Raw genomic sequence first — 27,993 nt, forward strand, 5'->3', positions numbered from 1 at the left:
TTTTCACCCATGCCCTCTCAATTCTTTGCCTCTGCCAGTCAACTTGGCCCTCTCCTACCACTGGATAAGTTTAACATTTCATGAAAAACTTTTTCATGGCTGCCAAACATGGCCTCAATTTTCAGGCACCTAACAGAGAAGCAAGTTGTGAGAGACAGATCCATGGACTAGAAAAGGTCCAGATTGGGCCTATGAGTAGTGTTGCCGCTGAATGGTTGTCAAACACGCCCTTATTTTGCAAGTAATTAAAATACAAAGGCCTAATTCGAAGCCATTAACCAAAATGTTTAAAGAACTATTATGACCATTATTTGCAAAGAACTAAAGCTATCTTTAGAACCATTTGCATCAAGACTCTATGCAAATAACTTTTAATGGTATAGAAGGAAAGCCTGATGATCTCCTTATTTGAGTTTGATCATTTCATGCGGGAGATATCCATATAGTCTACCAGGCACAAACCCGATACATAAATGAACCCCATGGATTCAGAACACACCCAAATAAGAAAATAAGACAGAAATCATAAAACCATGTGATCAAGAGCTAGAGACCATTCCTCATCAATACCATTGTTAATTAAGGTTTCTCTCACACTTCTTGGCCATCCTCTTCACCATAATCATCAACCATTGAAAGGTCTTGACAGTTTTATCATGCAGTACAGTTACAAAGCTTACATCTGCTACAATTCCATCTGTCAAAACAACCACTTCCCAGACTAGGAGCACCAAAACGTATTAAACGCTTGCATACACAAGAACAGCCATCGTTGAGAATCCCACTTTGAAGGGCTTTACAACAGAGTTGGTTCGCTATTCTTCCTCGACATGGATCTAAAGGACATTGAGATGTAAGCTGTGCAGCAGCTTCTCTAGCTTGGATTGTAAGAAGCAGAAAAAAGCAAAAGAAACACAACGAAATGTTCATGTCTAAGTGTTGATGTCCCTCACTTAGGCCCCTGTAATTAAAGAAGTTGAATGCCCCATTCCAAGAAGCTTCTTGTATAGCTGTATTAATGAAACAGTCATTGACTCATACTAAGTCTAGGTTTGATCGGGTAAGTAGACTTGATGGCCGGTCTATTTTCTATAATGAGAGTTGGTAGGAAACGATGTCATGCGGGGTTGATTTTTCCACCTTTTTTTTTTCTAATAAGTAAAGCGGAATCCTCTAAGCGGTGGTTGTGCACTTCTGTGTGTATCTTTTCTCTTCCCTAATTAATCTCCATAAATATAGCAAAAAATCTATCCCTTATTGGCAGTTAAAAAACTCCATTTTTGATTTCCTACAAAAATTACGATTTAAAACTCCATAAATAAATCGTTTCCGTTTTCTTCTTTGACAGGAGAATTCAGATTATTAGTATTTCTAATTTAGTTCTGCACTTTTTCCCCTCATACTGATTTCTTCATTTTTGTTTGCTTTGAGTTGTTTGCAGATATGGCTGATTCTTATTCAAAAGTTAAAACATTGAGGTTTTCGATGTCATCAAGATATGTTTATCATAATGGACAAGACCCTGCTTCTGACTCTTTATTAACTGTTGTATTTTTTCCTTATAATTTTCTTATTTCTCATTTAAAATAATTTTTTGGGGTGGAATTTTTTTATCCTGAATTTAAGGTCCCTGCTGAAATGGCATAGACAGATAGCATTGGTGTATAAGGCCAAACGCGATCGGAAATGCCTACCACCAGATTCAATGCCAACACGGGAATCAGCAGCAAATCATAGGACCAAGAAAACTGATTCATAGATTGATAGGAGCGACAACAAACCTTGCTCCACCACTATTCAACGAAAGTCTAGAGCCAATAAGACTCCTTGCTAAGTAATAATCCTTGCTATCTCTTCTTCTTCTATTTTTATTTTTACAATTCTTCCATGTGTTATTTAGAGAGAAGTTTATTATTATGGTTGTTTTGCATTTGGGTTCAAATAAGAATAATGCTTCTATTGTAATTAGATAGTAATTAAAACCACCGATATCCTACATCAGTACGTGACATACAATAATTTCTTCATTTTTGCAGGTATTTCATTTTTCAATTTTTGTTTGAGAGAGAACAGTCGTCGCTATCTCTTCTTCATTCCTCTATACGAATTTTTTCATTGTGTTTTATTTTTTAAGAGAGAAAAGGTTATTATTAGAATAATGATATGGAAACTGATTTGGAGACCAAAAGTGAAAAACAAACAGCCTCTTCACACCTTAGCAATAACATTCCTTCTTTTTTGGCTCTGTTTCCTTAAAATGGCACTGTCATGCCATGTGGCATGTGGGGATTTGTTCGGTTCCATTCTCGGTTCCAATCTAGGCCTCTATAGCAGCACTCTTATTGTTATGATTTTTTTTTTAAAATGAAATTATTATGATTGTTTTTAATTTGGGAGTGATTGAATACGATTGATTTGAAAAATAAATTTTGGACTGACAAGATATTGTTTTCTGGAGTGAATGAGAGGTAATTCTTGATCAATTTTGTAAAGGCTAATTCCTATGTCATATAGACATAAACCTGTATTTGGTGTTTGCCATAGAAATGGAGTGACATATTGGTAATAATAATAACTATTTTGTTGAAATGCTTGCCATTTTCCCTCTCTTGCAGACAAAGGTTGGGTATTGGGAGAACCATTGGTGAAAATTAAGTCCTAGGATGAAAAAAAACAATGATTTTTTTTTTTTTTTGCCTTAAGGGGAATCTTTTCTGGCAATGTTGAAAGGGATAGTTCAAAGAGATTTCTATACAAAGATGATTGAAGGCAAGGACGATGAATGATTTCAATGGATTTGGAGAAATGGATCAGCGATATACCAAGTTCAACTTTGTTATGTCATTCAAGATTCTTTTATAAGTATCAAGATTTACCAGACATGATTCGATTTACCTAGAATGGTATTGATGCTATTTGTTGTTACTGTAGATTTAGAACTCAGGCTTCGACAACCATTTTCTTTCTAATTGCTCTTATTTTTACCCATTTTATAATTCTTCTAAATGGATACTTTTAGCACTCTAAGTAGGTATTTATACACTTTTAGCATTCTAAATAGATAATTAAAACTCACCATTGAGTCTACTTATATTTTTTTCCATTAAACCTTTGCCCTCGAGGATGTAGACAATTTTATTTTATTTTAATTTCCAGACAATTATTTTCAGTTCAGAAATTAGCTTCTGATTGGAAATTTGCAGGATTTTAATCTTTAAAGCATATGGTGTTGAATGCCAAATTATGTATTTATTCTATTTTGGGCATGATGCATATATCTCGATAGACACATAGATACATCGAAATATAGATTCACACCCGTTTTATCCATAAGGAAGAGTTGCAGCCTGAGATGGTTGTTGGTTGAATTATCTGAGACCCAACATCAAAAGAGGCAACTTCTCAGACCACAAAGAGGATTTGATGATCAGACTCCATAAACTATTAGGAAACAGGTTGCTTTAATTTTAACTTCAACCCGTCTATCTATTTTCTTTTTTTAATGGTCGAATGCTTCTTCATTTACATGTTTGCTCCTCCCAAGCTCTGAGATTTCGTGGCCTTCTTCAGGTATGTAGTTTTTCTTTGGAATATACATCTTTAGTTCTTTACCAATAAATTACAACCAATGATCATTTTTGCTTCTATCCAAAATTGAAGAGAATTTAGAAAACTGTGAAAAACAAACCTAAAGACTATACTGGAATTGAGAAAGGCTTTGTTGGCTAAAGTGGAGCAAAATGGGGGTGTCTACAGGAACATATGTAAAGTGAGAGAACCCTCCTTGAGCCTCTACTTGGTCATTTGCAAAGGATTGGATATAGGGATTCAATTGTATATCTTCTTCATCAAATTGTAACCCTTTGAGAAGGGATTTTTGGTTTTCTTCTTTTGTATTCGACATTGTAATTAGGCGATTGTTCGGGGAAGCAGAGCCCCCTCTTCGTGGTCAAGGATTGCCACCAAGGTTAAAACGATTGGGTTGTAACTGGGACCGGTCTTTGCCAAAGTTAAGAAGATCAACATCTTGAAACACATGTTGCTTTCTGTTGGCTGAAAACTTCATCGGAGTTGCGCAAAGTCCCACACAATTGTCCCTAGGGTGGCTAGCCACTGCACCCCTAGTGCCAAATTACACCCGCCCAATGATAGTAATCGCATGTCCGTTTGGAAGGTTTTGCCATGCATGACCCAATAAAATTGTTTGCATGTATTTGTGCTAACTAATTTCATCCCATGCGCCACAGAGACAAATAATGGATTAGTTTGTTGCACTTCACACCCAGCTCGTTTGGCCACATGGGTGCTTCCAGAATCGTTCAAGATGACCACAGGACGTCGTTTTATATATCCCTTGATTCGCATAGTTCGATAAGACGTAGGTCCAGCAAGAGCATGGACCGACATTTGTAATTCCTCGTCAGTTGATTCTTTGGTCTCTCCTTCCCCAATTAGCAAAAATGGTTGTTGTTTCTTGCATTGATAACGCATTGTATATCTCATCACATTTGTAACACAACCCTTTGAATCGCTGCTCATCCATTTTTGCTTGTGTCAGATGACGTATCGGTAGTAAGGAAAGGAAGAATTGGGTTTAACACTAGGATTACCTTGAACCGTCGACTTAGCAGCAATCCTTGATCGTCGACCCAAAGCTTCAATGCCCTCTTCTTGCAACTGTGCCAATCCAATGGCTTGGTGATCTTGCTAGGCTCAAACATTCGAACTCCAGCATTAATATCATCTCGGAGGCCACTTATGAAGCAACTTACAAAGAACCCTTAGGATATCCGTTGAGTCTTATTGGTGAGTTCCTCGAACTTATCTTAGTATTTCTTGACAAAGCTGGTTTGTCACTTTGTCGCAATTTGGTTTGCTCTCCTATAGACTCTTCATGTGCCGTTGGCCCAAATCGTACATACAAGGCTTGCAGAAACTACTCCCATCCCGCCATTCCCTTGGTTGTTTCTATCCATCGGAACCATTGTAGGGTTTTATCTTCCAAATGTATAGAAGCCAAAGACACCTCATTTTCTTCCATTTGATTAAAATTGGAAACAATTTTGCACCTGTAGACCCATCATTTAAGATCTTCCTAACGAAAGCGAGGGAATTAAATTTTGGCAAATTTGGTTTGCACAGATCCATGACTTCGTGAGGATGATTCCCGTGATGGCCGAGAAGACTCAACTTGATCACTGCCTTCGGGGGAAGAGAGCTTCGTGACCAACTGCTCCTATTTAAGATTTATGGCTGTCATCAACTGCCTAATCTCGGTTAGAGCCTCGGCTTGCTTATCAGAGCTATCGCGAATTGAAGGTGTTTCATTGACTCCTCCACACGCCTTGCCTCCTCCATGCGCCTTGCTTCTTATGCTTTATTCCCTTCCGACATCTCAACTTGATCCACAATCCGAGATCGCCGCTCTGATACCAAATTGTAATGACGACGAGGAAGAAGAAACAAAGAAACAAGCAAAAACTCCCACGTTCGGCGGAAACCTTCTTTGAATTGCTATTTCAGAAAAATAATACCATGCATTACAAATTGTTCATTGCTTTTTTATTCCCATATCTACCCCCTACTAAATAGCTAGTATTCCTATCTAATAAGCAAATCTCTTCCTAATAAGTCTCCTAATAATCAGCTACTAACATCTTATCTAACTCATGAGGATAACTACAAATAAATCCCAACCAAATAAGTAACAAAATCAAAGAGGAAACCTGGAGAGCACGACTTACTTCGCAAGTATATTACAAAGGCCTCATTGGAAGCCATTAACATGTTGTTTTTGGAACAATTATGACAATTATTTGCAAAGAACCATATTTAACTTCAGAACCAATTTGCATGTAATAAAAAAAAATGCTAATTAACTTTTTTCTGAGCTAATCCAATAAATAAACCCACCTCAACAATGTAGAACACATCTAGAAATTCTAAAACCAGAGATCAAGGACTAAAGAGCAATCCACATGAACACCATTTTTGAGGACTTTCTCACCGTTCTCGCCAAGCTCTAACCCTTAACCTTTGAGAAGCAAGCTCTAGACAGATTTTTTTTTCATGTACAATTATTACAGAGCTCACATCTTGAACACTTCCATCTATCATAACAAGTAGTTCCCAGACTTGGAGCACCATAAAGTATTAAACGCTTGCATACACAAGAACAACCACTGTTAAGAATCCCCCTGTGAAGAGCTCTACAGCAGAGCTGGTTCGGTATTCTTCCTCGACATGGATCTATAGGACATGAAGATTTCAGCTGAGCAATAGCTTCTCTAGAATGGATCGTGAGAAGCAGAAAAAAGCAAAAGAAACCCCATGAAGTGATCATGTCTAACTGGGTCGATTTGTCCCACTTCTGTTTTTTTTTCCCTTATTTAATGGCTTCATTTCTGCCACTTGGGCCCCTGTATTTAAAGATGCTGAATGCCCCATTCTAAGAAGCTTCATGTGTAGATGTAATGAAACATTCATTGACTCATGCTAACTCTAGCCGGTCTTTTCTCTACAGTGAGAGATGGTATGAAAACGCTGTAATACTGGGGTTGATTTTTCCACATAGTTTTTTCTGATAGTAGTCCAACACAGGGTCTGTGAATTTTCTTAGCCCCGTTTGTTTTGGATTTTAGAACCGACTTTGAGTCCAAAACTGATTATTGGACTCCAAATTAAACGTAAATTTGAGTACAATAATCAGTTTTGGACTCACAATCGGTTCTCAAGCTCGAAAGCAAAAGGGCCTAAACCCTAAAGTTATTGTATTTTGTGATTGTAGTAAGTTTTGTTTTATGGACTAGAAGTAGATTTCTATGAATCTTTTGACCCTTAACAACGAAGCAAGCCGTGTGAGAGTGATCCGTGGACTTGAAAAGATTGAAAGCCTATTTTGACTTTGACGTGAGGGGAAAGAAGAATATACGGGTGTGTCTCCCTCTTCTTTCGTTTGTCTTCCTATTTTTGTTTACATTTCGGGAATTTCGGTTTGGGTGCCATTTCGTTTCGGTCCCAACCGAAATCCGAAATTTCGGATCGAGAGTGGATGAACATATTTCCCCTACTAAATGTGTTGTTTGCATATAGAGATATGTTGGAGAATTTATATGGTGGCCGACCATGAAAATCACAATCTGCCCCTTGATTTTTTATGTAAGTAGGAAGTAAAAAAATGGGGTTTGACCGGATCAAAAAGAGATATGTTGGAGAATTTATATGGTGGCCGACCATGAAAATCACAAGGGGCAGAGTCTGCCCCTTGATTTTTTATGTAAGTAGGAAGTAAAAAAATGGGGTTTGACCGGATCAAAAATCGCATGGCCTATTTACGTTGGGTTAAATGAATTTTGGATCTTCCAAAAAAGTGAGCCAAGGCAACATTTTTAAAAAGATAAAATGTTACAAGGTGTCCACCTTCTTTAAAGATCGTTAAAGATCTAAAACATTCATTGTTATGCCCTACTCGTGTTCATAGAGGAGAGAGAGAGTAATGGTTGTGAGAGTAAGTATGGCAGGGTGGAGCCTAACTTGTTCAAAGATCTAAATAATTCAGTGAGAGAGATTGTACATACTAAGGTGAATTTATCAGCCCCCACTGCAAATTTTGACAAAACACCAGTTAATAACTTTTTTTTATGAATTTTGATTACCTAACAAAGTCTCTGATTCCACGATATATATCTCGATATGTGAGTCCTTTGTAAGAGACATATTCTCAGGAGACGTACCACGTTCATGGGATGGGCAACAAGTCCCCTTTTAGAGTCACCACCTAAAAAGGAACAAGTCCTAGACCCTGACATGACTCTGTTTGAGCTGCGTAGAGCTTCTGAGTAAGGGGCTTGGTTATGGAGCCGGAAGGGGTAAGGCATTGAATCCATCCCATCAACGATCGGTCTTTACTAGGAGGAAAAAAATGAGGTTCTGATGACTTTTAAAAGGAAAGAGGATGCTAAAAAGATTATTAGATAGGTTTTATTTTATTTACTATGGTGGAGAAAGAGAAGAAGAAGGTTATTTTGAGGAGGTGGTCTGCCCGGGCCTCATCTTGTAAGGATGGGTCTGGGCGGACCAGGGGCTTTCCCTTTTTGTAACCACAGTCGTGACTCGCCCACTATTCTGAGTCGCTCAGTTCCTGATTCGAGAGCCCTGACCCGTGAAATGGGGTGCTCATTTTCCTTTTTCTTCTTTCTCAACAATACCGAAAAGTTGAAATGACGTTGAATTTCAAAATTAACTTTGATACAAGAAGAAGGCTCTTGATATCACCCGACATTTCTGGATTCCAAGGTTTGGGAACCATTCTTATAGGCTCTGTTCACTTCTTTTCCCCGGAAAGGAAAGGAAAGAATTTCATTTTTCTTTCCATTCCAGGTGACATGGCAGAAGGGAAAGGAATGAAGAGGAAAATGCTTCGTTTTCCATGGAAAGCCTCTTTCCGATATATTTAATCGGAAAGCAAATCTCAAGAAACAGGAAAAAGTCAATTTCCACATCATTTTTAGCCTTTAAATAAGAAATTCCACATCTGATATTAGTTTTCCCAGGAAAAGAAGTGAACACAGAAATTCTGTCTTGTCAAGGTCTTGTCAGGGAAAAAAAAGGCTGTTTTCCAGGGGAAACAGCACCAGCGAAAAGAAGTGAACAGAGCCATAAAGACTCTAATACCCTATCAATGTTGAGAGTGGAGGCTCACATGGAGAACCTAGAGTTCCATGGGAACCTGGTCGGAAGTGATTAAATCTTAAAAGGACGAGGTGCCGTGGTGTATGTTATTTGCAGATGACATGGTATTAATTGACGAAACTAAAGCAGGAGTTAATGCTAAGTTAGAGTTATGGAGAACTACTTTGGAATCCAAAGGTTTTAGACTGAGCAGGACTAAGGCAGAGTATGTGGAGCGCAACTTTAGTAATGTAAGGAGACGGGACGGGGATGTACTAAATGTGACTGCACAAGAGGTACCTAAGAGGGATATCTTTCGCTATCTTGGTTCAATCCTACATAAGGAAGGAGAGATTGATGAGGATGTCAACCACAGAATAAGAGTAGGTTGGTTGAAGTGCAAGCATGCTTCAGGAGTTCTGTACGACCGTAAAATACCCACCAAGTTGAAGGGAAAGTTTTATAAGACAGCTGTGAAGCCAGCCATGCTGTACGACTCATAATCTTGGGCCACCAAGAAGCAGCATGTGCATAAGATGAGTGTAGCGGAGATGCGGATGGTTAGATATGTGCGGCCACACAATGTTAGATAGAATTTAAAATGAAGACATCCGCAAAAAGGTGGGGGTGGCACCAATTGATGAGAAGATGAGAGAACACCGCTTAAGATGGTTTGGGCATATCCAACGCAGGCTTTTTGATGCTCTAGTGAGAAGAAGCGACTCGTGCCAAGTTGATGGAGTAAAAAGAGGTAGGAGCAGACCGAGAACGACTTGAATCGAAACAGTGAGGAGAGACTTGATGGCAAGAAACATAATAGAGAACATAACCTTTGATAGGAGAGAATGGAAGAAAATGATCCATATAGACGAACCCAACTAGTGTCAAGATTATACTTAGTCAAGTAGATCCTTTCACCATCTTCATGTAAATTTTCTAAATGATTCATTAGCCAACCCCAACTAGTTTGGAACAAAGGCTTAAGGCTTACAACAATATACAACTCTCTCTCTCTCTCTCTCTCTCTCTCTCTCTCTCTCTCTCTCCAACATGAATGGTTGGTGGGCCCAGCAATTAATTTATTTTATCCTTAAGCAAGGTAGGCCCCACTCAATTTTTCCAAAATGAATTGTATGGCCCACAACCATAGGATGATCCAAACTGTCCATTTGATGGGCCACATCATAAATAGGTTGTGTCCCCAAAAATTATTTCCATAGGATGATCCTAGCCCTCCAATCTAAAGAGAAACTGCACATTATGGAAACCTCTATAGATCGGAGGGTTGCCATCATCCTATGGAAATGATGTTTTGGGGGCACAACCTATTTACGTTGGGGCCCATCAATGGACCGTTTGGATCATCTTATGGTGTGGACCGTATACTTCATTTTGAAAAATATGGGTGGGACCTAAAATTGGGCCTTAGCGTTACTAGGCCCCCCAATCAACTCTATCGGATGATCCAAACCCTTTGATCTGTAGATAAACTACACCATATAGAAATCTCTATAGAATAAAGAGTTAGGATCACCCGATTGGAGATGATTTTCATGGTACAACTTATTTACATTGGGACCTACCAATTGAATGGTTTATATATTTGAACAAGGTGGACCCACTTTATTTTTAAAAGAAAAATTGCACTTCCGTGCATATTCCAATATAGAGATCATTTCCAGGGAAAGGCCTTTATTATTTGGTCCATCAAAGTATTTTTCAAAATCGACTGTACGACCCACACCATAGGATGATCCAAACCATCCATTGGATGGACCACAATGTAAATAGGTTGTGCCCCAAAAAAGGTTAGGTCGAAGGGCTCAGATCATCATATGGAAATGCTATTTTAGGAGCGCAGCCTAAGATGTAGGCCCATCAAATGGACGGTTTGGATCATCCTATGGTGTGGCGATTTAAATAAATTAATTGTTGGGCCCACCAAGAGTAACGCTGGAGAGAGAGACCGGTTTGTATAGCTTTGTAGCTTCAAAACCGGTTCAGGGGGCCCTTGCGGATAGCATATATTACTGCCCTATGAGCACAACCGGTTCAGGGGACCGATTTTGCTAGAGATTTTATATGGTGTAAGCCCTTATTGTCCCATATTTTTCAAAAAGTACTGTCCCGAACACATCATAGAATGATCCAAACCGCCAATGTGTAGGTTGTTTCCCAAAAATCATTTCCACAGGATGATCCTACCCCTCAAATCTATTGATAATTCCCCCCTCTCACGATTTTTATGATACCATTCCCCAATTTATTACACTTCCCATAAAAGCTCTAACTACTTGCAAGCCATTTAAAGAAGAAAAGAAAAGGTGGGATTGGTTTGCCCGAAAGGGGGGCCAGAAATACAAACAAAATGACTAAATGAGGGTGAAATAAATAGAGGGGTGCAAGTTTGGCCCTGTCAGCCTTGACCCGCCCTGAACCCGAATAGGGTCAGGGCTGGATTTTCTAACCCTGGGGGCGGGTCAGGGTTCATTTTTTTTATTTTTTTTTACCCTGACTCAGGTGGGGCGGGTTTTGGGTTAATGCCTCGAGTATGACCCGGCCCGACCCTGAGTTTTCTATTATAGAATTGAACCATCTGTGCATGTTTCTTTTGCTAATGTTTTCTATTATCTTGGATTGATGTTTCTTTAGATTATTATTATTAATTGTCTATGTTGCCCGCATGTTGTTGAATTCATATTGTCTTATTTTGTTCCATTTTTCTGTTTATTGATCATTTTGTTCCATATGATAAGTGGTTGCTTTATTTTTGGCACTCTTAACAGGTATTTGCACTAGGGTCAATTAGGGCCGGCCCTGCCCAATCAGGGCCAATTAGGGCGGGCCAGGGCCAGCACAATACCCTGTAGGGCGGGTAATGGGTTGAGGTTTTCCGGCCCTGACTCAGGGTGAGGGCGGGTCAGGACGGGTCACGGCTGAGATTATGGGATCTAGGGTTGGGCTAGGGTCATGAAAAACCCGACCCTGTTGCAGCCCTAGACAATATGTTGTAAAATGCTGGGTAAAACCAGTAGAAGTATCATTTTACCATGTACTCTCGATCATCTTTCTCAACAAAAAAAAAACAAACAAACCCTACTGGTCCCACGCAGATATTGACGATCCTCATTTGTAGGCATTTATCTGATGTCTAAAATCCTCCCAATTCCTCCATGAACATGGTAGTGAAGGGTATTCGTACGGGATCTTTAAAAAGTAAATTAAAAATAAATAAATCTTTTTCATGGGTGGCGAACGCTAAAACCGTGTGCTGGTTTCCTACTTTCTGTCATTATATTTTGGCTCTAAAAATCTGAGATCCTGAGAATCCTCCGCTTTTCTTGGATTGATGGCTTGTTAGGGTTTTTGAATGGTGGGTTTTATGGGGAGCATGATATCGAGCCCTTCTTCCCAAGTGAACGATGGTAATTGTACTAGTCAAGTGTTCTTGAACGTGTATGACCTCACACCTCTGAACAATTACATGTACTTTTTTGGATTGGGGATCTTTCATTCGGGAATTGAAGGTGACATCTGTTTTTCTTCTCTTCTATTGTTCTGGATTTTTGTTTTATTAGTTATTCAGTAGTGTGTTCGGATTTGTTGATTTGTGTTAATTGAGTGATGGGTTTTTAGAAATTGTGTTTTTTGAGTGATGGGTTTTCAGAAAATCTTACTATTCTAATCAATTTTGGTTTTAGTGGCATGATCTTGAGGTTGGGGATTTTAGATGATGGGGAATTGGTCTTTTGCGTTTCTGTTTCGTACATTGTTCATCCGTGAATGTTAAAGTGAGTGTTATGTAGTTGAGGCAAAATTTTGTCGACTTATGTTGTTGGATGATGGTACAGTTTTTTGTGATTCAGTGGAATTTCTGTCTTTAATAGTATAATTGAAATGGGTTGTTTGAGATAAGGGTTTTTGGTTTATGTTTATCTTTTCATTTTTCGTCCTCTTTTTTTAAAGCTACTATCATCAATTCGATTATGGTAATTACCTTAATGAGGATTGATCTGATTTTGTTTCATTTTCTCTGGACTAGATATATACTAATGGCTTGGAATTTGTTGATTTATGTGGCTTGAGTGATATCTTTTTGTTATATTTTAGGTCACGTGTGAAATGGGATTGTTTGAGATGAAGAGGGGTATTGGGTTTGTGGTTGTCTGTTTGATTTTGCTATTGGCCTATTCTTAGATTATACCATTTGTTAGAAATGGAGATTAGGGTTAGAGAGAGGAAGAAGAAGAGGAATGGAAAGATGGAGTCTCCACTAGGGAGCTCCTCAGGTAAATGATGTATATATAGGCCCAAACTAGGGCAACGATGTACACTAACTACAATACCCGTAACTACTACAAGTAATGTCTAAACTACCCTAATACATGTTATTCAACACCATTAATCCGGGGATGATGATTAGCACCGTGTAGTTCAGTGATAAAAATTTGGGCGACTTTGTATTTTTTTAATGGAGGGTGATATTGATCTATGAATGTAAGGGTGGGATTTGTTGTTTCTTTTCTTTTTCACACTTTTATAACCATTGGGAAGATGTTTTGTGGTTTACTGTACAATATCGTGTTCAGAAGCTGATGGTAAATTTCACTTTGTATCCTTTATCCTCAAGAATTTTTTGCACAAAGGATTTGCATCTCAGATTACAATTGGTCTTAGAATAAATAGGTGTGTTGCATTTATGATTGTGCTATTGTTAGCCCTTTTTTTGTTGAAAACTGCTTTATTATTGACTCATTATCTGTTCCTAGCAAACTGTTTCTGTCTTTCCGGAAAAAAACTGTTCTATTGACCACAATGTAGAATATGAAAGAAAGAAGAATATTCTTTTGGTGTAACTCGTAAAACTAAAAGTTTGAATCTACAAGACTTAAGATATACAGAGTTCTAACCAATGATTTGTGGACACAGACACGGGTGTCGCGTGTCGACTCTGACACGGAGTGTCGGACATGGCAAACCCCCAAAATTTAGAAACGGGGACACGGCTACAATAGAAAGCGTATATAATCATAGTTTGTCGACATGGTTTTGTGTCGCGAGTTTCGACACGGATATGAGTTGTCTACCATGGCAAGATCTAAAAATCTAGAAATGGTGACACGTACATGCACATAAAATTATTGATTATTACACAAATATGTGTCCACACGCCCACATTAACTCTAACACTTCTAGCAATACATTTAAAAGTGTCCAAAAGAGTGTCGACACATGTGGACACGCGTGTTGTGTCGGACACGGTAGGACACGTGTGTCAGCAATAAATTCAAAGTGTCTGCTAAATCATAGGTTCTACCACATCTTGCATTCCATTAACGTATACAAAGTTCTATCATCATCTATTCCCACCAAGGAAGCAGGCTTCTTCCCTGGAAGCCTTCGATTCCCGCTCTGGCAACCTTGAGCAGGATTTTTCCCTGGGAGCCTTCGATTCCCGCTCTGGCAACCTTAATTCCCACACTCAAATTGAGTGTTCTCGTTACAAGTTACTGTTTGCTTATCGATCTTTTAGAGAAAACTGGATTAGGACTTGCAGAAGCAACAGCATACAACTGATGGTGGGTCCATGCAAATATAAGAGTGTGATTGGGAAAGATATCACATGAATTTATTTCAAATACCTCTTTAATAATCATATTTGCACAATCCTGATTTTTTCCACTGAATAGTTTCTCGTTTTCGGAGCAAAAGAACTTTGATTGGTTACAAAGCTGCTTTTGCTGTTATAATGTCTTTTTTTTTTTTTTTTGAAATGGCTTGCTGTTATAATGTCTATAACTTAGAATCAGGGGAAAACTAAGGATGGCAGTACTTCTCGTGGGCAGCAGGTAAGGGGATGAATGCGAATAATGGACCTGTAGAGGCAGGTCTTAATGGGTGGAGTTAGATGTGACTTTGGGCCACACCACGAGTATGGACGCCTTGAAGAGTTGCAATGATGTCGTCAGATATTGAAAGGAATTTATACTATTTATAAAGCGAAGTCCACCACCACGGGTATGGACCCTGAATGTAATTTCCATCAGAACAAAAAGAAAATTAAAAGGCCAAGATTCTATACATATAAGATGGTTCGTGAACCACCAGTTGGGGCCCGTAATCATTGAAGGCGGAATTTGTACTATTTATAAAGCGAAGCCCCCCACCACGGGTATGGACACTGAATGTAATTTCCATCCGAACGAAAAGAAAATTAAAAGGCCAAGATTCTATACATATAAGATGGTTCGTGAACGTCCAATTGGGGCCCGTAATCATTGAAGGCAACTCGTCAAATGCTTTGGCTTGGGCTCAAAATAAATCATCGGGAAATAAATCATTGGGCCCATGGGAGTTCACAATTGTCATCACAGAGATAAGAGATACATGTGAAAAGATACAACTTGAGTTCTTGCTTCTGAAACGGTTGGCAGATATTTTGGCAAAGGATGTGGAAATCATTGATTGGCTCATAGGCGAAGGGAGGAAATGGGTAGCCTCATGTATACATTATATTTGTAGGGGTTATCGAGTTGTATTACTACTTGTGGGATGCCTTGTCCCTCTCTCATATACTACAATCTCGCTTCATTGAATAAAATTGTTACTTTTCTCCCCCCCCCCACAAAAAAAAAAGATTCTTGTATACATATACGCAAAAATTGCTACTCAGTCTCAGCAGGCAGTTCAAATTAAAGTTTTCATGGGTGCATTACGTGTCCTTGATTGTTTCTCCTTCAAAAAAAAATAAAAATGTAGTGTAATCTGAATAGCACCAAGCTTAAATTTTGCATCCTATGGTTGGAATGATCTTTGACTTTTGAACCTGGCATTGAGCTTCTTATTCACAGGAAGATAACAGTCTAGCACTACTGTAGATATCTTTGCAGTAGTTCTATGTAGTCTTCTAAGGTCTTGCCTGGGTTGTTGAGTGCATGGTCTGGTTTTCATTTGTTGGACTTCCTTAACGCAGTCTCTATTAACTATATACAATTCAAACTTAGTTTTTTTTTTTTTTTGAGTGGCTTCAAGCTGAACTTTTTTTTAACGAGAATGTGAATTTTTTGTGTAATCTGATGGATACATACATTGTTGTCTGACTTTTAAACAGTCCATGGTTCGGAGTATGGATTTGGAGCACATGATTTCCCAACTAGTGGTATTTTTGAGGTGGAACCAAAGAGCTGCCCAGGTTTCATCTACAGATGTTCCATTTCATTGGGCAATATCAGCATCCCTTCCTCTGAATTTCGAGCATTTATGGAAAATATTGCTTCAGAATATCATGGAGACACCTATCACCTTATCTCCAAAAATTGCAACCACTTTACAGATGATGTTTGCTTGAGATTGACTGGGAGACGGATCCCTGGTTGGGTGAATCGTCTTGCAGGATTGGGTATGGGTTCTGCCTTGTGATTTTTGTTACCTTTCAGCATTACCTGTTTTATGTAATGTGTTTGCTATTTCACTATTCAACTTTCAAAACCTCCAGCAGCCAGATAAATGTGGATAAAGGATTTAAATTTTGGTTTCAGTGTCAGTTTTAGCCACCACTGAAATTGAAATATTTCGGTTTTGGTGGAAATTTTGTCCGAATTTATGTAAATTTCGGTGGAAATTTTTAAAATTTTGGTCAAAATCATGTAACTTTCGGCAAAATTTCATCGAAATCCTATAAAAAACTGATTCAATGTACTTTCGGTTTCGGTCCAAACCGAATCCGAAATATTTCGGCCGAAATTTAAAACTATGATGTGGACAAGTGTATTGATGGCAGACCCGGGCACAAAGTATCTGGCAAGGTGGCACTGGGAACTCGACAGCTAATTTGTCCATACAGTTGGATATGATGATGTTGAAATACATAATATTCTGTACGTATTAATTAATAAATGCATATGATAAAGAGAAATAGCTAAAAGAAAGAGAAATATTTTGAAACTACACTAGTTGTTTATACTGCCAGTAGACAAGAACAAGATTCAATGGGAGAACGAGACACAATGAAAGATATACCATTGCCAATTTTCATATAGGAAAACAGAGGATACAAAACTCAGACCAGCTTTACTCAGACCAGCTTTAGGAACGGAAATTTGTGATCCTCTTGGAGGATACTCTTTGAGAGGGAGGCTTTCTGCTGTTTTAGCCAAGCTGTTAGATAAGAATAGAGAATAGTTTAAGCTTTAGCCTGTATTCATTCTTTTTTGCCTATGAGTTCTTATATCTTGTCTCATTTTAGATTCAATTAAGAAATCTTGCCAAAAAAAAAAGACAAAAACAAAAACAAAACAAGAAAGAGGATAGGCTAGTGTATTATTTCCTAATACCCTTGTCATTGTGTCATTGAGTGGCTAACATGTTATTCATTTTCAAGGAATGCGATATATTGTTTGTTATTTCATGCATCAAACTATTTTACTTTCATAACCTCTTTGTTTTAACGTTGTTTTTATTGATGAACTAATTTTTAATCTTTTAAAAGTCCCTTAACCTAACCAGGGTCATTATTTATGAAAAGTTTACGTTTTCACTGTTTTCACCAAAAGCAGTCTTTCTTTTGCAGCTTGTCTACAAAAAAAAGTGCCTTGATTTCCTGGGATGCTTATCGTTTATGAAAAATTCTCTAGGAGCATTTTTTCGATTAATCAGGGATGTAAATTTTTGTTTTGCTCAATGAAATGACTAGATTGCCGTTTTAACTTAATCAGATAATCAATAGACCCATCAAAATCTGGTAGATGCTACCATCCTTTTGGCTATTGGCGTTGGTGGGTGAAGTTATGGCAGGTGCTTAGATTTCAGATAATGTTCTAGGCAATACCTTGTAAAATACAGGAGTGTTTTTTTGGGTGAGGAGGATTGCAAAGAAAATCGAAATACAAAAGGAGGTGATGTCCTATAAAAAGAAAGCAAATACACAATATGGAGGTTTATGTCTTCAAGTTTCTTAGAAAGTTAACCTTGTGTCTCAGAGTTTTTTTTTTTTTGAATGGTATAATATTTCATTCAAAAGCAAAAGGGAAGACCGAGATAGTACAAAGTACAAACATAGAGCAAAAGAAAGGAAAACAAAGATATCAAACAGAAAAGGAAATCAAGGAGGCAGGAAATAAAAAATACTTCAATCCCTGCCTCTACACTCCATCCCTAGCCAGACGATCAGCCATGGCCGATCTTTTGATGTGCATGAAGATGATTGAGGAGCCCACCATTTAGATTTCTACTTTTTTTCTCTTAGAAACTGTCACAAAGCTAGGCAATTCAATTTTATGTTGTCTTTTTAAAATGTTGGTTTTTTTTTTTTTTGCCTTTATAAATCTTGCTTTCATATTCAAATTGAAGTTTGACTGTGTAGCGTCTTATGTTAATTTCAGGTGCCATGTGCAGTTGTCTGCTTCCGGAATCTCTCCAAGTATCCTCAGTTAAACAGATGCCAGAGTACCACTTGTGTTCTGGTATGTGCGTGAATTTTCTATTAGACTTGCATCGACTTTGCGTCGTATGTTTCTATTGAGCAAGATCTCGAAATCTTTCTTCTCTCCACTGGTAGAAAACCACAAAAACTAGTTTTGAACGGAAGGAAGATGATCAAAAGTCAAAACCACCCTTTAATCCATAAATACTTTTTGAGCAAGTGAATGTATTTAGCATAGTTTCTTTGCTACTCTTTCCAGAGGACGGATCGGAGTCTCTTTCAACCACCACACCACGCGAGCCGACAGAAAGCGATGATACAGATCATGACAGGCATCTTCTCTCACCATCTTCAGGTGGGGAGATGGTTTTTATCAAAGAGGTTCAAAGGTGAACTAAGCAGGTCTTCTGAGACAAATAAACAATCATCTTTTTCACAATTTGTGATTTCTTTGTTGTGTTCATTGGAAGGCAGTCCCTTCGTATCTCCAAGCTTCAGACATTTTCTCTGTTGTATTCAATCGCATTTTGGTATTGTATGTTTGCCCTGTAATTCTTTCACAAAACTGTAGATCTTGTTAGCAATTCATCCCTGAGAAGATTTGTGTGGGGATCTTAGTTTGAACTTAAAATATTCATGTGCGATTTTTGTGAAGAACCGTGTTGGAATTTTAATAAGAAATCTCTCTTGCTGTGTCTCTTTTTTTACTACTCTACTGACAAAGAGGAAGATATTGGAAGCCATTTGTTTGGTTGCTTGTAGATGGCCGGGAGAAATGGAGAAAAATATGTCAAAGAGAATTAGACAAGAATGGAAGAGAATGGAAGATGGGGAGAATATTAGGAGGGAGATTTGCAAGTAGTGTTTGGTTGCGCGAGGAAATTAGCAGAAGATGTAGGGTGTCATTATCAAAATATAGGTGGAAGAGAGAGAAAAGTAAGAGAGAGAAAGAGAGAAAAAGAATGAGACAAGAATTTCTCCTAATTCCCCCAACAAATTTTTCCATTTTGGTGAAAAAAGGGGAGCAGATTATGGGGGGGAACATCTCCGCCACGAAGGCACCACCTAGGATAAAAACCAATAATGATGTCTAGAAGTTGTCTAGTTGTCAAAGGTGTAAATGACAACCAAACATGATTTGGGGAGATCTTTGGGAGATCTCATGCATTTGAAACTCCTACAATCCCCCCAAAACAAGCAACCAAACAGAGCAATGAGAAAGAAAATGGAAATATTGCGCCTGACATGGAATTGAATCCCTGTCTTTGCAGACTCTTGAACACTTGCTCTGCATCAAACTTGTGCTGGGGGATTTGTGGCTGTAGACAATAACAGCAAGCAACACGATGTTGTTGCTGTTGAGCAGAGTCGCAAATATTTGTGTTGGAAATTTCTGGGGAAGTGTATATCTTGGGAGATTTTAATTTTAACTTTTTTGGTCACTTTTGGGTTTATATCACGACAAATCTAGAAAAACAGAAAAAAAATACACTTAGATCCCCTGTGGTTTCTGACACATTCAACTTAAATACTTAACCCCTAATGTTTAAAATGTTACAAGTAGACCCCAGTGGTTTCAATTTGTGTAAGGTAGACCCCATAAGTTGACGGTTCACCCACAGATTGAAGGGATAGGATGATCCGATGGAGCTGATTTTTTGGGCACACCCTATCTATGTTAGGACCCATCAAATGAACGCTTTGGATCATCCCACCAATGTAAGCCCACTGTGTTTTTGGTAGTGTTTGGATTCAGGTATGGGCCCAGATTGTTTGGATGATCCAAAGCGTTCATTTGATGGGCCCTGACATAGATAGGGTGTGCCCAAAAAATCAGCTCCATCAGATCACCCTAACTCTTCAATCTGTGGACGAACCGTCAACCGGGAGGCCTACCTTATACAAATTGAAACCACAGGGGGTCTACTTGTAACTTTTTAAACATAAGATTTAGGGGTTAAGTTGAATGTGTCAGAAACCACACGGGGTCTAAGTGTATTTTTCCCTATTTAAAAATAGGGATTTGCTAGAGACCGTTGCGGAAAGGCATTTCGCAGGTGGCTGTTGCATGTGAGAGCAGCCACACAGCTCACTTTTTTAGCATATTTTGTCTTTTTCATTTAATTAATTCATATGAGGTGGCTGCTCTCTGCAATGGTCCCTAGGCTAGCAAATCCCTTAGAAATATATAATTTAAGAAAAATATATAAAATATCATGAAAATGATAGTATAGGATATCTATTAAATTTTCAGGATTATTTTGAGGTTTTCTTGTTTTTATCAAAATATCATGCTAAAATTGTGACATTTTGAAAGAAAAAATAGTCGGAAATATTTGTGACTATAGTTGAGCATAGTTGTCAGCTTTGTTTTGCCTGGTTCCATAGCAGGTGAGAACGTCGAAGAAGAGGTCATTTGTTTTGACTGGTTCCATGGCAATCAAATCTGTTGAATCCGTCATCAGCCCCAACGCGAGATTGATACACTGCTGCTGGGTGTCCCTGGTGATGAAAAGGGGCTCATTTATCATTTCCCGTAAGTTATTAATACTTAAATATTTGATCTATGCTTTGGGAGAACAACTATGCAGAAGAACATTATTACAGTTATTGGTGAATAGGCAACGATCAAAGTCCTACACAAGGGCACACAAGAGCCGTGTGTGAAATCAAGACGGTTGGCCTTGTAGAACATCACGAGGTGACCCGAATGTTATTCGTCCCATTCCGAACAAACATCTCATGCAAAATATAAGGCCTAATCAGCCAAACAGGAGTTTTTTTTCATGATAAATTAGTCTCTCCCAGTAGAAAGAGTGGGTAGGATTGGTCGGAGGAGAGATTTGAGAGGGCACGGATGAACAGAGGGTGAGAAATGGCTAAAAAAAAAAAAGTCATAAACATATTTTGAGTCGAGTTTTCTTTTTCCTGGCTTTAAGGCTTTTCTTACCCTCTCTAGTGTCTATCCCTCTCCCACCCTCCCTCACCGTGGACATCAAAAATTTGTGTCGACACTCACCATTTGGTAAGCTAATATTGTTAGGTACTTAACCAATACGCCAAAAGCTCCAAAGCTGATGGTTAGGCTAGGCACTTTAAACATGCACCATACTAGGCTGGGTCCCACCCAGTCCCATACCTAAGTAGGCCTCGATTCAGAACTATAACTTTCCACCACGCATCCCCATTCGTGGTCCTTACGACCCCACTCGATGATGGCTTTCACTTTGGCTTTTTTTTTTCCCTGGTAGCACCCTTCACTGGTTGCTTCTTCCGTGACTTGAACACGTGACGCGGCTTTGATACCAAAATGGTAGGAACTTGCAAGAATAGCAAAAAGTTTAGTTTTGTTTTGATCCACCAACCAAACGTGGGTTTCATGCGGAAATTCCACAAAAATCCCAAGAACCAAAAAAATTCCGGCAACCAAGGGAAAGGATTATCCTACTTGTTAAAAAACAGAAAAGATTTCTCTAGGAAACAATCTGCGTACTTTTATGATAACTATTTAAACACAGTCTACAATAACATATAATTCAAAAAATGCAAAAAACATTTACAAAACTAGAACACAACTATTCAAGCAATTATTTTGTAGGAAGTGGTGATAATACAGATAACCGCGTAGCACTTGTCAAGGATGGATCCTCAACAATTTTCAAGTAAAAAAAAAAAAAATTCACGGCAGGACTAACAAAATCAAACCGTTTATCTTTTGGAGAAACCTGAAATGATGCTTGATATATATGAAGGCTATTTATCTTACACTGCACATTCCACCCAGGTCAAGTAAGATTTTCTTACTCAACTCAACTCAACTCAACTCAACTAAGCCTTTGCTCGTTAAAGTTCGGATCCAAATCGGATCGTCTGGGCCCATCAACACCCCTAAAAGCAGTCCTCTTCCAAAATATGGGCCATGATTTTTTTGACGTCAAAAAGCGTTAAAGTCTGGGGCAATGATAAATTCGCACCCACTGTAGGATAAATTGGATAATTCGCACCCTGAAAGTGAAAAAATCTGCCACATAATTCACGTTAAGGGGGGCGCGCTAATTTTTGACCAAGTTCTTTAGACAGAGTGAGTGCAAATCAGCGCGCATGGTAAAGAGATTCGCTCATCAATTTTCCTTCCCTAAAAAAGCAACTGGCCTCTCCAAAACCCTAACCCCTCTTCCCTCATAAACCCTGATTCTAAAATATAATCTCCTTCATTCATTCATTCATTAATCCATGGCCTCGACTATCCTCTCCGATTGTTCTTCTTCCTCAGCAGCTCGTATTCTCCCATTCCATATGATACGAAGCACAAATGCCCTTCGTTTTCGCTGCTCCGTTTTTCTCCATCCGAAAACACCAAACCCTCGTCAAATCCATGGAAAATCCTTGGCCTTCACGCCAGGTTTGATCCCAAATCAAAACCCATTTTGCAGCTTAAGTGTTCGATCGTTTTACTTCTGGATAAGTTGAAAAAAATATATATGCATTTGTAGTTTGTATCTATTTGATTTCCTTTAAGTTTCTGCTACCCTTGTCGTTAGCTAAATACCATGATCTTTAGAAATTCCCCAATTTCACAAGACTATCTGATCTTTTGAACACCTTAAAAAAAATTATACTGTCTTGTTGTGGTTTAGTAATCTTAGTAGATAAGGCTCTGTTTGTTTCGGCGTAAAAATGAAATGGACGTAAAATTTGTTTTAAGTTCATTTTTACAGCATAAAACAAATTTTACGTCATCGAAAGAAATGGAGCCTAAGCAAAAATCTTATTCGGTCAACTGATGGAAATACACTACTTGCCTATGATATGGTTAGATGGGACCAAGCCTGATATGGGACAGGTTTAAAGGGCCTTAGCCTAACGTGTTTTAGGAAGTTTTGGCGTATTGGTTAGGTACCTAACATTTGGTTTCATAGCAGCCACTACGTCCCGTGTTTGAGTCACGGACGACCTGTGAAGAGTACTAAGATCTTTTAAACGGTCAACAAGATTTATAGTCTTTTAGAAGATCATTTAAAAGATTTATAGTTTTATTGTGGGTTAGTAATTCTAGTAGATAAGCGAAAATCTTGTTTCGTAAGCTTATGAAATTCGAGTTTCCGATGAAATTGGGGACAAGGTGATGTAAAAGAATGCACTGAGCATGGTTTCGAGGCTGATCGCCTGTTTTTGGTAAATAAGTAACTTTTCTTTAAAGTTTCTCTCGTTGAGAAAATGTTTAGATTAGCATTTATAATAGTGTCTGAAGAGTTTATTATGCTCGATAAATGAAATCAAAAGTTGCAACAACGGAGAAGCTGCTTTCTATCTGCTGATTTTCGTACATTTTTTCTGTTTTTCATAAGTCCTCTCCATAGAATTTTTTTTTGGTTGTTGTTTTGAATGATGATAGATTTATTAAGCAAGGAGACCGAGATGGTCGATACAGAAAGAGAAAAACAACAACATAAAAGAAAAGACACAGAATAAGGAAAACAATAAACTCAGACTCAAGGTGGCAAGAAATAAAAAAACTCAAGCGATTTCCAATACACCCCATCCCTGGCCAAACTATCTGCCATAACATTTGCAGATCTCCTGACATGAAAGTAGCCAATCGAGATGAAGCTCTCCAATCCTAAATCTCATCAAAGAAGCGATTGAATCATCATGGATGATGGTGAGAAACTCTAAGCCACCTGATGACATTCGGAGAATCTCCTTCTACCATTCAGAGAGTCCTCTCCATAATCAAGGAAGTTACTAGCGGTGCGATTGAAATTCGCTTCCCCGAGATGGTAGAGTAAAATCATAGTCTGGTGTTGTAATTTTTCTTGTGTATTAAAAAGAAATGGTGGTTCTCAATCAACCTCATTTTGAACTGTTTTATAAGCTCCTGTTTTTTCAGTCTAAGCTTTTATGTTAGAATTCTTGGGGGTGTTTTTGTATGGAGTGAATAATATACAATCCCTGCACAAGGTAATGTTTTTTTCTAGCCCTGGGCATTATACCCGATATGGTTTCTAATATTACCAAGTGAAGCTTTATCATAACCTGCTGCTAAATTCCATAAACTATCCAGTTAATGCAAATTTTTGGGCATGTACAATAAAAGTTGTCCCTGTTTCAACTTTATACTGACATGTTTTATTAATGCTATTTAATATAATGTTTATTCCAGGGTTGAGAAAAACCAGTTGCATCATAATATATTTGTAACCTTTGGTATCTATATCTTGGTTAAATTTACGTTCCTTATTTTTCCACTCTGAAATTCCATACACGTCTGGGGAAAATTCTGATTATTGCTTGGCCTGACTTTAACTGTTGCTTGGCCTGTGAAGGAATTGGAGTTTCTTTAATATTTTTTAATTCTAACACTAAAGTTTGCTAAACAAGTAATATATGATTGATGCTGCTTCATTAATGGTAATTGGGATGGTATGACATTTACTTGAACTTATGATTTGATACGACATTCTCAGCTCCCCCTCATACAAATTACACTGCAACTTTTTTAATTTTCATTAGTACTATTTTATAAATATAATCATTCTGAAACCATACGCACTATTGACCAACTCATTCTTTTTTATCCTTTGAGAGTTTTATGCCTTTTTTTAAAAAATGGTTTTGCATTCCTCCACAAAATCCATCCCCTTTGCACGTAATCCCAAAGGAGCAGTAGCAATGAGACGATCATTATAGTTTTTATGCTTATACACTTCAATTTTAATTAGTAATTGTAATTACTTTAATGATATCATCATTCTAAAATCATAGACACCATTGACCAACTCATTCTTTTTTATCCATTGATGTTTTATGCTTATATGTGGAGGACTTATTTTATTTCCTTGGCTGAATTATCTCCTGTTTATTTGTTTCTATAGTGGCAATGACTACTGAAACATCTGCGAAGGTGATTGATGGAAAGTCGATTGCCAAGCAAATCAGAGATGAGATCACCAGTGAAATATCGAGGATGAAGGATGAGATTGGCATAGTTCCAGGCCTTGCAGTCATTCTAGTTGGTACCAGGAAGGATTCTCAAACTTATGTACGCAACAAGAAAAAGGCATGTGAAGCTGTGGGAATCACATCTCATGAAGTTAATTTACAGGAAGACTGCACAGAAGAGGAAGTGATTAAATACATTTCAGGCTTCAACAATGATCCTTCTGTCCATGGCATTCTTGTCCAGCTTCCTCTACCTCGGGTATTTTAATCAATTTTCAAATTTCGTTTTCTTGCATAATAATATGGTTATAGGAAGAAATGTTTTGAAAATTTTAATTGGTTAAGTGGATATAATATTTTATTTCTATTTACGAAAATTACTAGTAGGATGGGTAAAACTCAAAACATGATATAATTGTAAAGTTGTGGTCGTAGTATGCAGATAATGATGATGATGATGATAAAATGGTTTGAATATCACGCTGACTTGTTCATAATGATGATGATGATGATGATGATGATGATGATAAATATAAATATAAATATAAATAATAATAAAAACTTGGAGTTGCCATTTTGATCATTTATTCATTTTAATGCCTATAGATATATATATATATATATATATATATATATATATATATATATATATATATGTTGGTTATGATACAATAATAGTATGTTTCTCTTGAATTGGTCAGCAGCTTTACCTCTAGGATAATTATAGTAATGGTAAAATATTAGTTGTTTTTCTTGAATTAAATATGTTTTATGTTGCTCTTGGATTTCGTTTTGTGACATTATTCTCTTGGTCTTCTCTGCTTTTATACCAGCATATGAATGAGCAAAATATATTGAATGCTGTTAACATTGAGAAAGATGTGGATGGGTTCCATCCATTGAATATTGGTCGCCTTGCCATGCAAGGTCGGGAGCCATTATTTGTTCCATGCACCCCAAAAGGATGCATAGAGTTGTTGCATCGATCTGGCATTGACATTAAGGGAAAGAGAGCAGTCGTAATTGGGCGTAGCAATATTGTTGGAATGCCTGCTGCTCTGTTATTGCAGGTAAAATTCCTTCCTTTCATTTATCTATCAACTTTTGTCTATTTTCACGGTTTTAATTTTTTTTTAATGTTTCCTGGCTTCTTCTTCTTCTTCTTCTTCTTTTTTTTGGACTACAGTGGCCTGTGTTTGTTTCATCATTCTTTTATTAGTGTTAAGACATTGATGGTGTTGGCAGAGGCAAAATGCAACCATTACCATTGTACACTCATCCACTAAGAACCCTGAGGAAATCATAAGACAAGCAGATATAGTTATCTCTGCCACTGGGGTTGCGAATTTGGTGAGAGGTAGCTGGATAAAGCCTGGTGCAGTTGTGATAGACGTTGGAATCAATCCAGTGGATGTAAGTAGTTTCTGCTCTTGGACTTTCTGAGTATCTTGTGTTGAGTGTTTGTTCATCGGTAAGCAGGCTTCGTGGCTTTAGTTATTTATGATGAGTGATGGCTAATATCATCAACTTTGGTGGGTTCGTAAAAGCATTAAATGGCTTATCTATGCAATATATGAAACATAACATGTATATGAAAATTTGACCTTAGGTGCATGCATTTCCTCATTGTTGCGCTGATCATTACCGAAATTGGGGGTCATTATCCTTTTTAAAAAAAATGCCATTTCCTCCTAATGGGAGTAAAGAGCAGGTAGGCATTTCTTTATATGTAGAAAGCTTTCCCCATTTCCTAGAATGCAATGTGTACACTTTTATAGCTTCATAAAGAAAATGGATAATGGTGCATTTGTGATGAATGGATGATATTTTAGTTATTTGATGAGAATATTTTTTTTATTGGGTAATTTCAGTGGTACCCTGTTCATTTTTCTTTTTCTGTTTTCCTTTTTATTTTAACAAATTCTGGGCTATTTATTTGCCTCTTTGTTTCCTGATAATTAACTGAGGGGCACACTGACTGAAAAAGAAGAGGGAGGGACTGAAAGTCCCATCTTAACTACAGGAGAAATTAAAACAACCTAAACCTGACATGTGTACTACCTTTCTAAAGATGAAGATGTTCCCAAAAAGAAAATATGGTGAAACTTCATAGGAGTTACTAAGGTTCTTAGCTCTTTAGGGTATTTATAGTTTTGATAAGGTGAAGATATAATTGTCCTTTACAGAGTATTTAAAGTTTCTAAATGATAAAAACCTTGGGTATTTTGTTCCATTTAAAGGATAACATTTCTACTTACCAGAAATCAACCTCTCATAAAGAAATTAATATTTTATTGCTATTTCTGAAAATTAAGATACATATTATGAATTCCGCTCTTCACAGCTTACTATAATACTCTCTAGAAATTGAAGGAGCACTTGCAACTGCAAAAGGCTTGTTCTTTACTTGTATTGAGATTTTCCATGTTCTGAGAAGGACTTGTATATGTGTGACAGGATCCTGAAAGTCCTCGAGGTTACCGGTTGGTTGGTGATGTCTGTTACGAAGAGGTGGCAAAGATAGCTTCAGCTGTTACTCCTGTCCCTGGTGGAGTTGGTCCAATGACCATTGCTATGCTTCTATCAAATACTCTAGAGTCTGCAAAGAGACTGCACAACTTCAAGTGAGGTTTTCAGTTTTGTTAATTTGAGGAACAGCTGAGCTAAATAAATTCAGGTGAGTTTCTGACTTTGTATTTCAGTTACACCCCTTGTTTTTGGGTCTTGTATCTCATTCTTAACTGTAACATTTTGTCATTTGCACAAGAAAAAGGAAAAGAAAAATGGCCTTTAGATGATAAGTTGTACACTTGTCCAGTCTTGTAGGTAATAATCAGTACATAGTGTTAGGAATTCTTCTACACAAGGTATTACTCCAACTATGCTTGGGGAGGACAGTCCTCCAACCCAAAAAACTTTAGATCTTAGGACATGAGATGTTCCCCTTGTATATGGCTATG

At 37.8% G+C, this 27,993-nt stretch overlaps 3 protein-coding genes and 1 long non-coding RNA gene across 4 annotated transcripts in view; all 4 read left to right on the forward strand.

The window, feature by feature from the left end:
- The first annotated feature begins 1,207 nt into the window (after positions 1-1,207).
- On the forward strand, positions 1,208-6,325 carry LOC143845985 (uncharacterized). The gene is made up of 3 exons (XR_013234612.1): positions 1,208-1,834; positions 4,559-4,806; positions 5,143-6,325. It is a non-coding gene; the product is annotated as an uncharacterized LOC143845985 (long non-coding RNA).
- A 5,414-nt stretch (positions 6,326-11,739) lies between these two features.
- On the forward strand, positions 11,740-18,788 carry LOC143846250 (deSI-like protein At4g17486). The gene is made up of 4 exons (XM_077354681.1): positions 11,740-12,197; positions 15,782-16,069; positions 18,051-18,131; positions 18,351-18,788. The coding sequence occupies exons 1-4, from the start codon at positions 12,041-12,043 to the stop codon at positions 18,482-18,484; spliced, it is 660 nt and encodes a 219-aa protein (XP_077210796.1). The 5' UTR covers positions 11,740-12,040; the 3' UTR covers positions 18,485-18,788.
- The window catches only part of LOC143846248 (glucan endo-1,3-beta-glucosidase 13-like), a 58,164-nt gene continuing 47,118 nt past the window's right edge, over positions 16,948-27,993 (forward strand). Inside the window, exon 1 of the mRNA XM_077354678.1 lies at positions 16,948-16,966. The gene's annotated coding sequence lies outside the window, so the exon portion shown is untranslated. The remainder of the gene's footprint in view (positions 16,967-27,993) is intronic.
- On the forward strand, positions 22,090-27,834 carry LOC143845464 (bifunctional protein FolD 4, chloroplastic-like). The gene is made up of 5 exons (XM_077353823.1): positions 22,090-22,493; positions 24,967-25,292; positions 25,867-26,103; positions 26,279-26,446; positions 27,491-27,834. Exons 1-5 carry the CDS (start codon positions 22,325-22,327, stop codon positions 27,659-27,661), a joined length of 1,071 nt encoding a protein of 356 aa, XP_077209938.1. The 5' UTR covers positions 22,090-22,324; the 3' UTR covers positions 27,662-27,834.

The sequence above is a fragment of the Tasmannia lanceolata genome, unplaced genomic scaffold (genome assembly GCF_043159265.1).
Source record: "Tasmannia lanceolata isolate RefF3 unplaced genomic scaffold, GAP_Taslan_0.1 ptg000015l, whole genome shotgun sequence".
NCBI classification, from domain to species: domain Eukaryota; kingdom Viridiplantae; phylum Streptophyta; class Magnoliopsida; order Canellales; family Winteraceae; genus Tasmannia; species Tasmannia lanceolata.

Bases quoted from the DNA above. Each gene is read 5' to 3' on its own strand.
- LOC143846250 (XM_077354681.1), top strand. From the start codon at position 12,041: ATGGTGGGTTTTATGGGGAGCATGATATCGAGCCCTTCTTCCCAAGTG. The intron at 16,070-18,050 runs GTATGGGTTCTG...TGTTAATTTCAG, and splicing joins GAATCGTCTTGCAGGATTGG to GTGCCATGTGCAGTTGTCTG. The intron at 18,132-18,350 runs GTATGTGCGTGA...TACTCTTTCCAG, and splicing joins AGAGTACCACTTGTGTTCTG to AGGACGGATCGGAGTCTCTT.
- LOC143845464 (XM_077353823.1), top strand. From the start codon at position 22,325: ATGGCCTCGACTATCCTCTCCGATTGTTCTTCTTCCTCAGCAGCTCGT. The intron at 25,293-25,866 runs GTATTTTAATCA...CTTTTATACCAG, and splicing joins TCCAGCTTCCTCTACCTCGG to CATATGAATGAGCAAAATAT. The intron at 26,104-26,278 runs GTAAAATTCCTT...TGGTGTTGGCAG, and splicing joins CTGCTGCTCTGTTATTGCAG to AGGCAAAATGCAACCATTAC.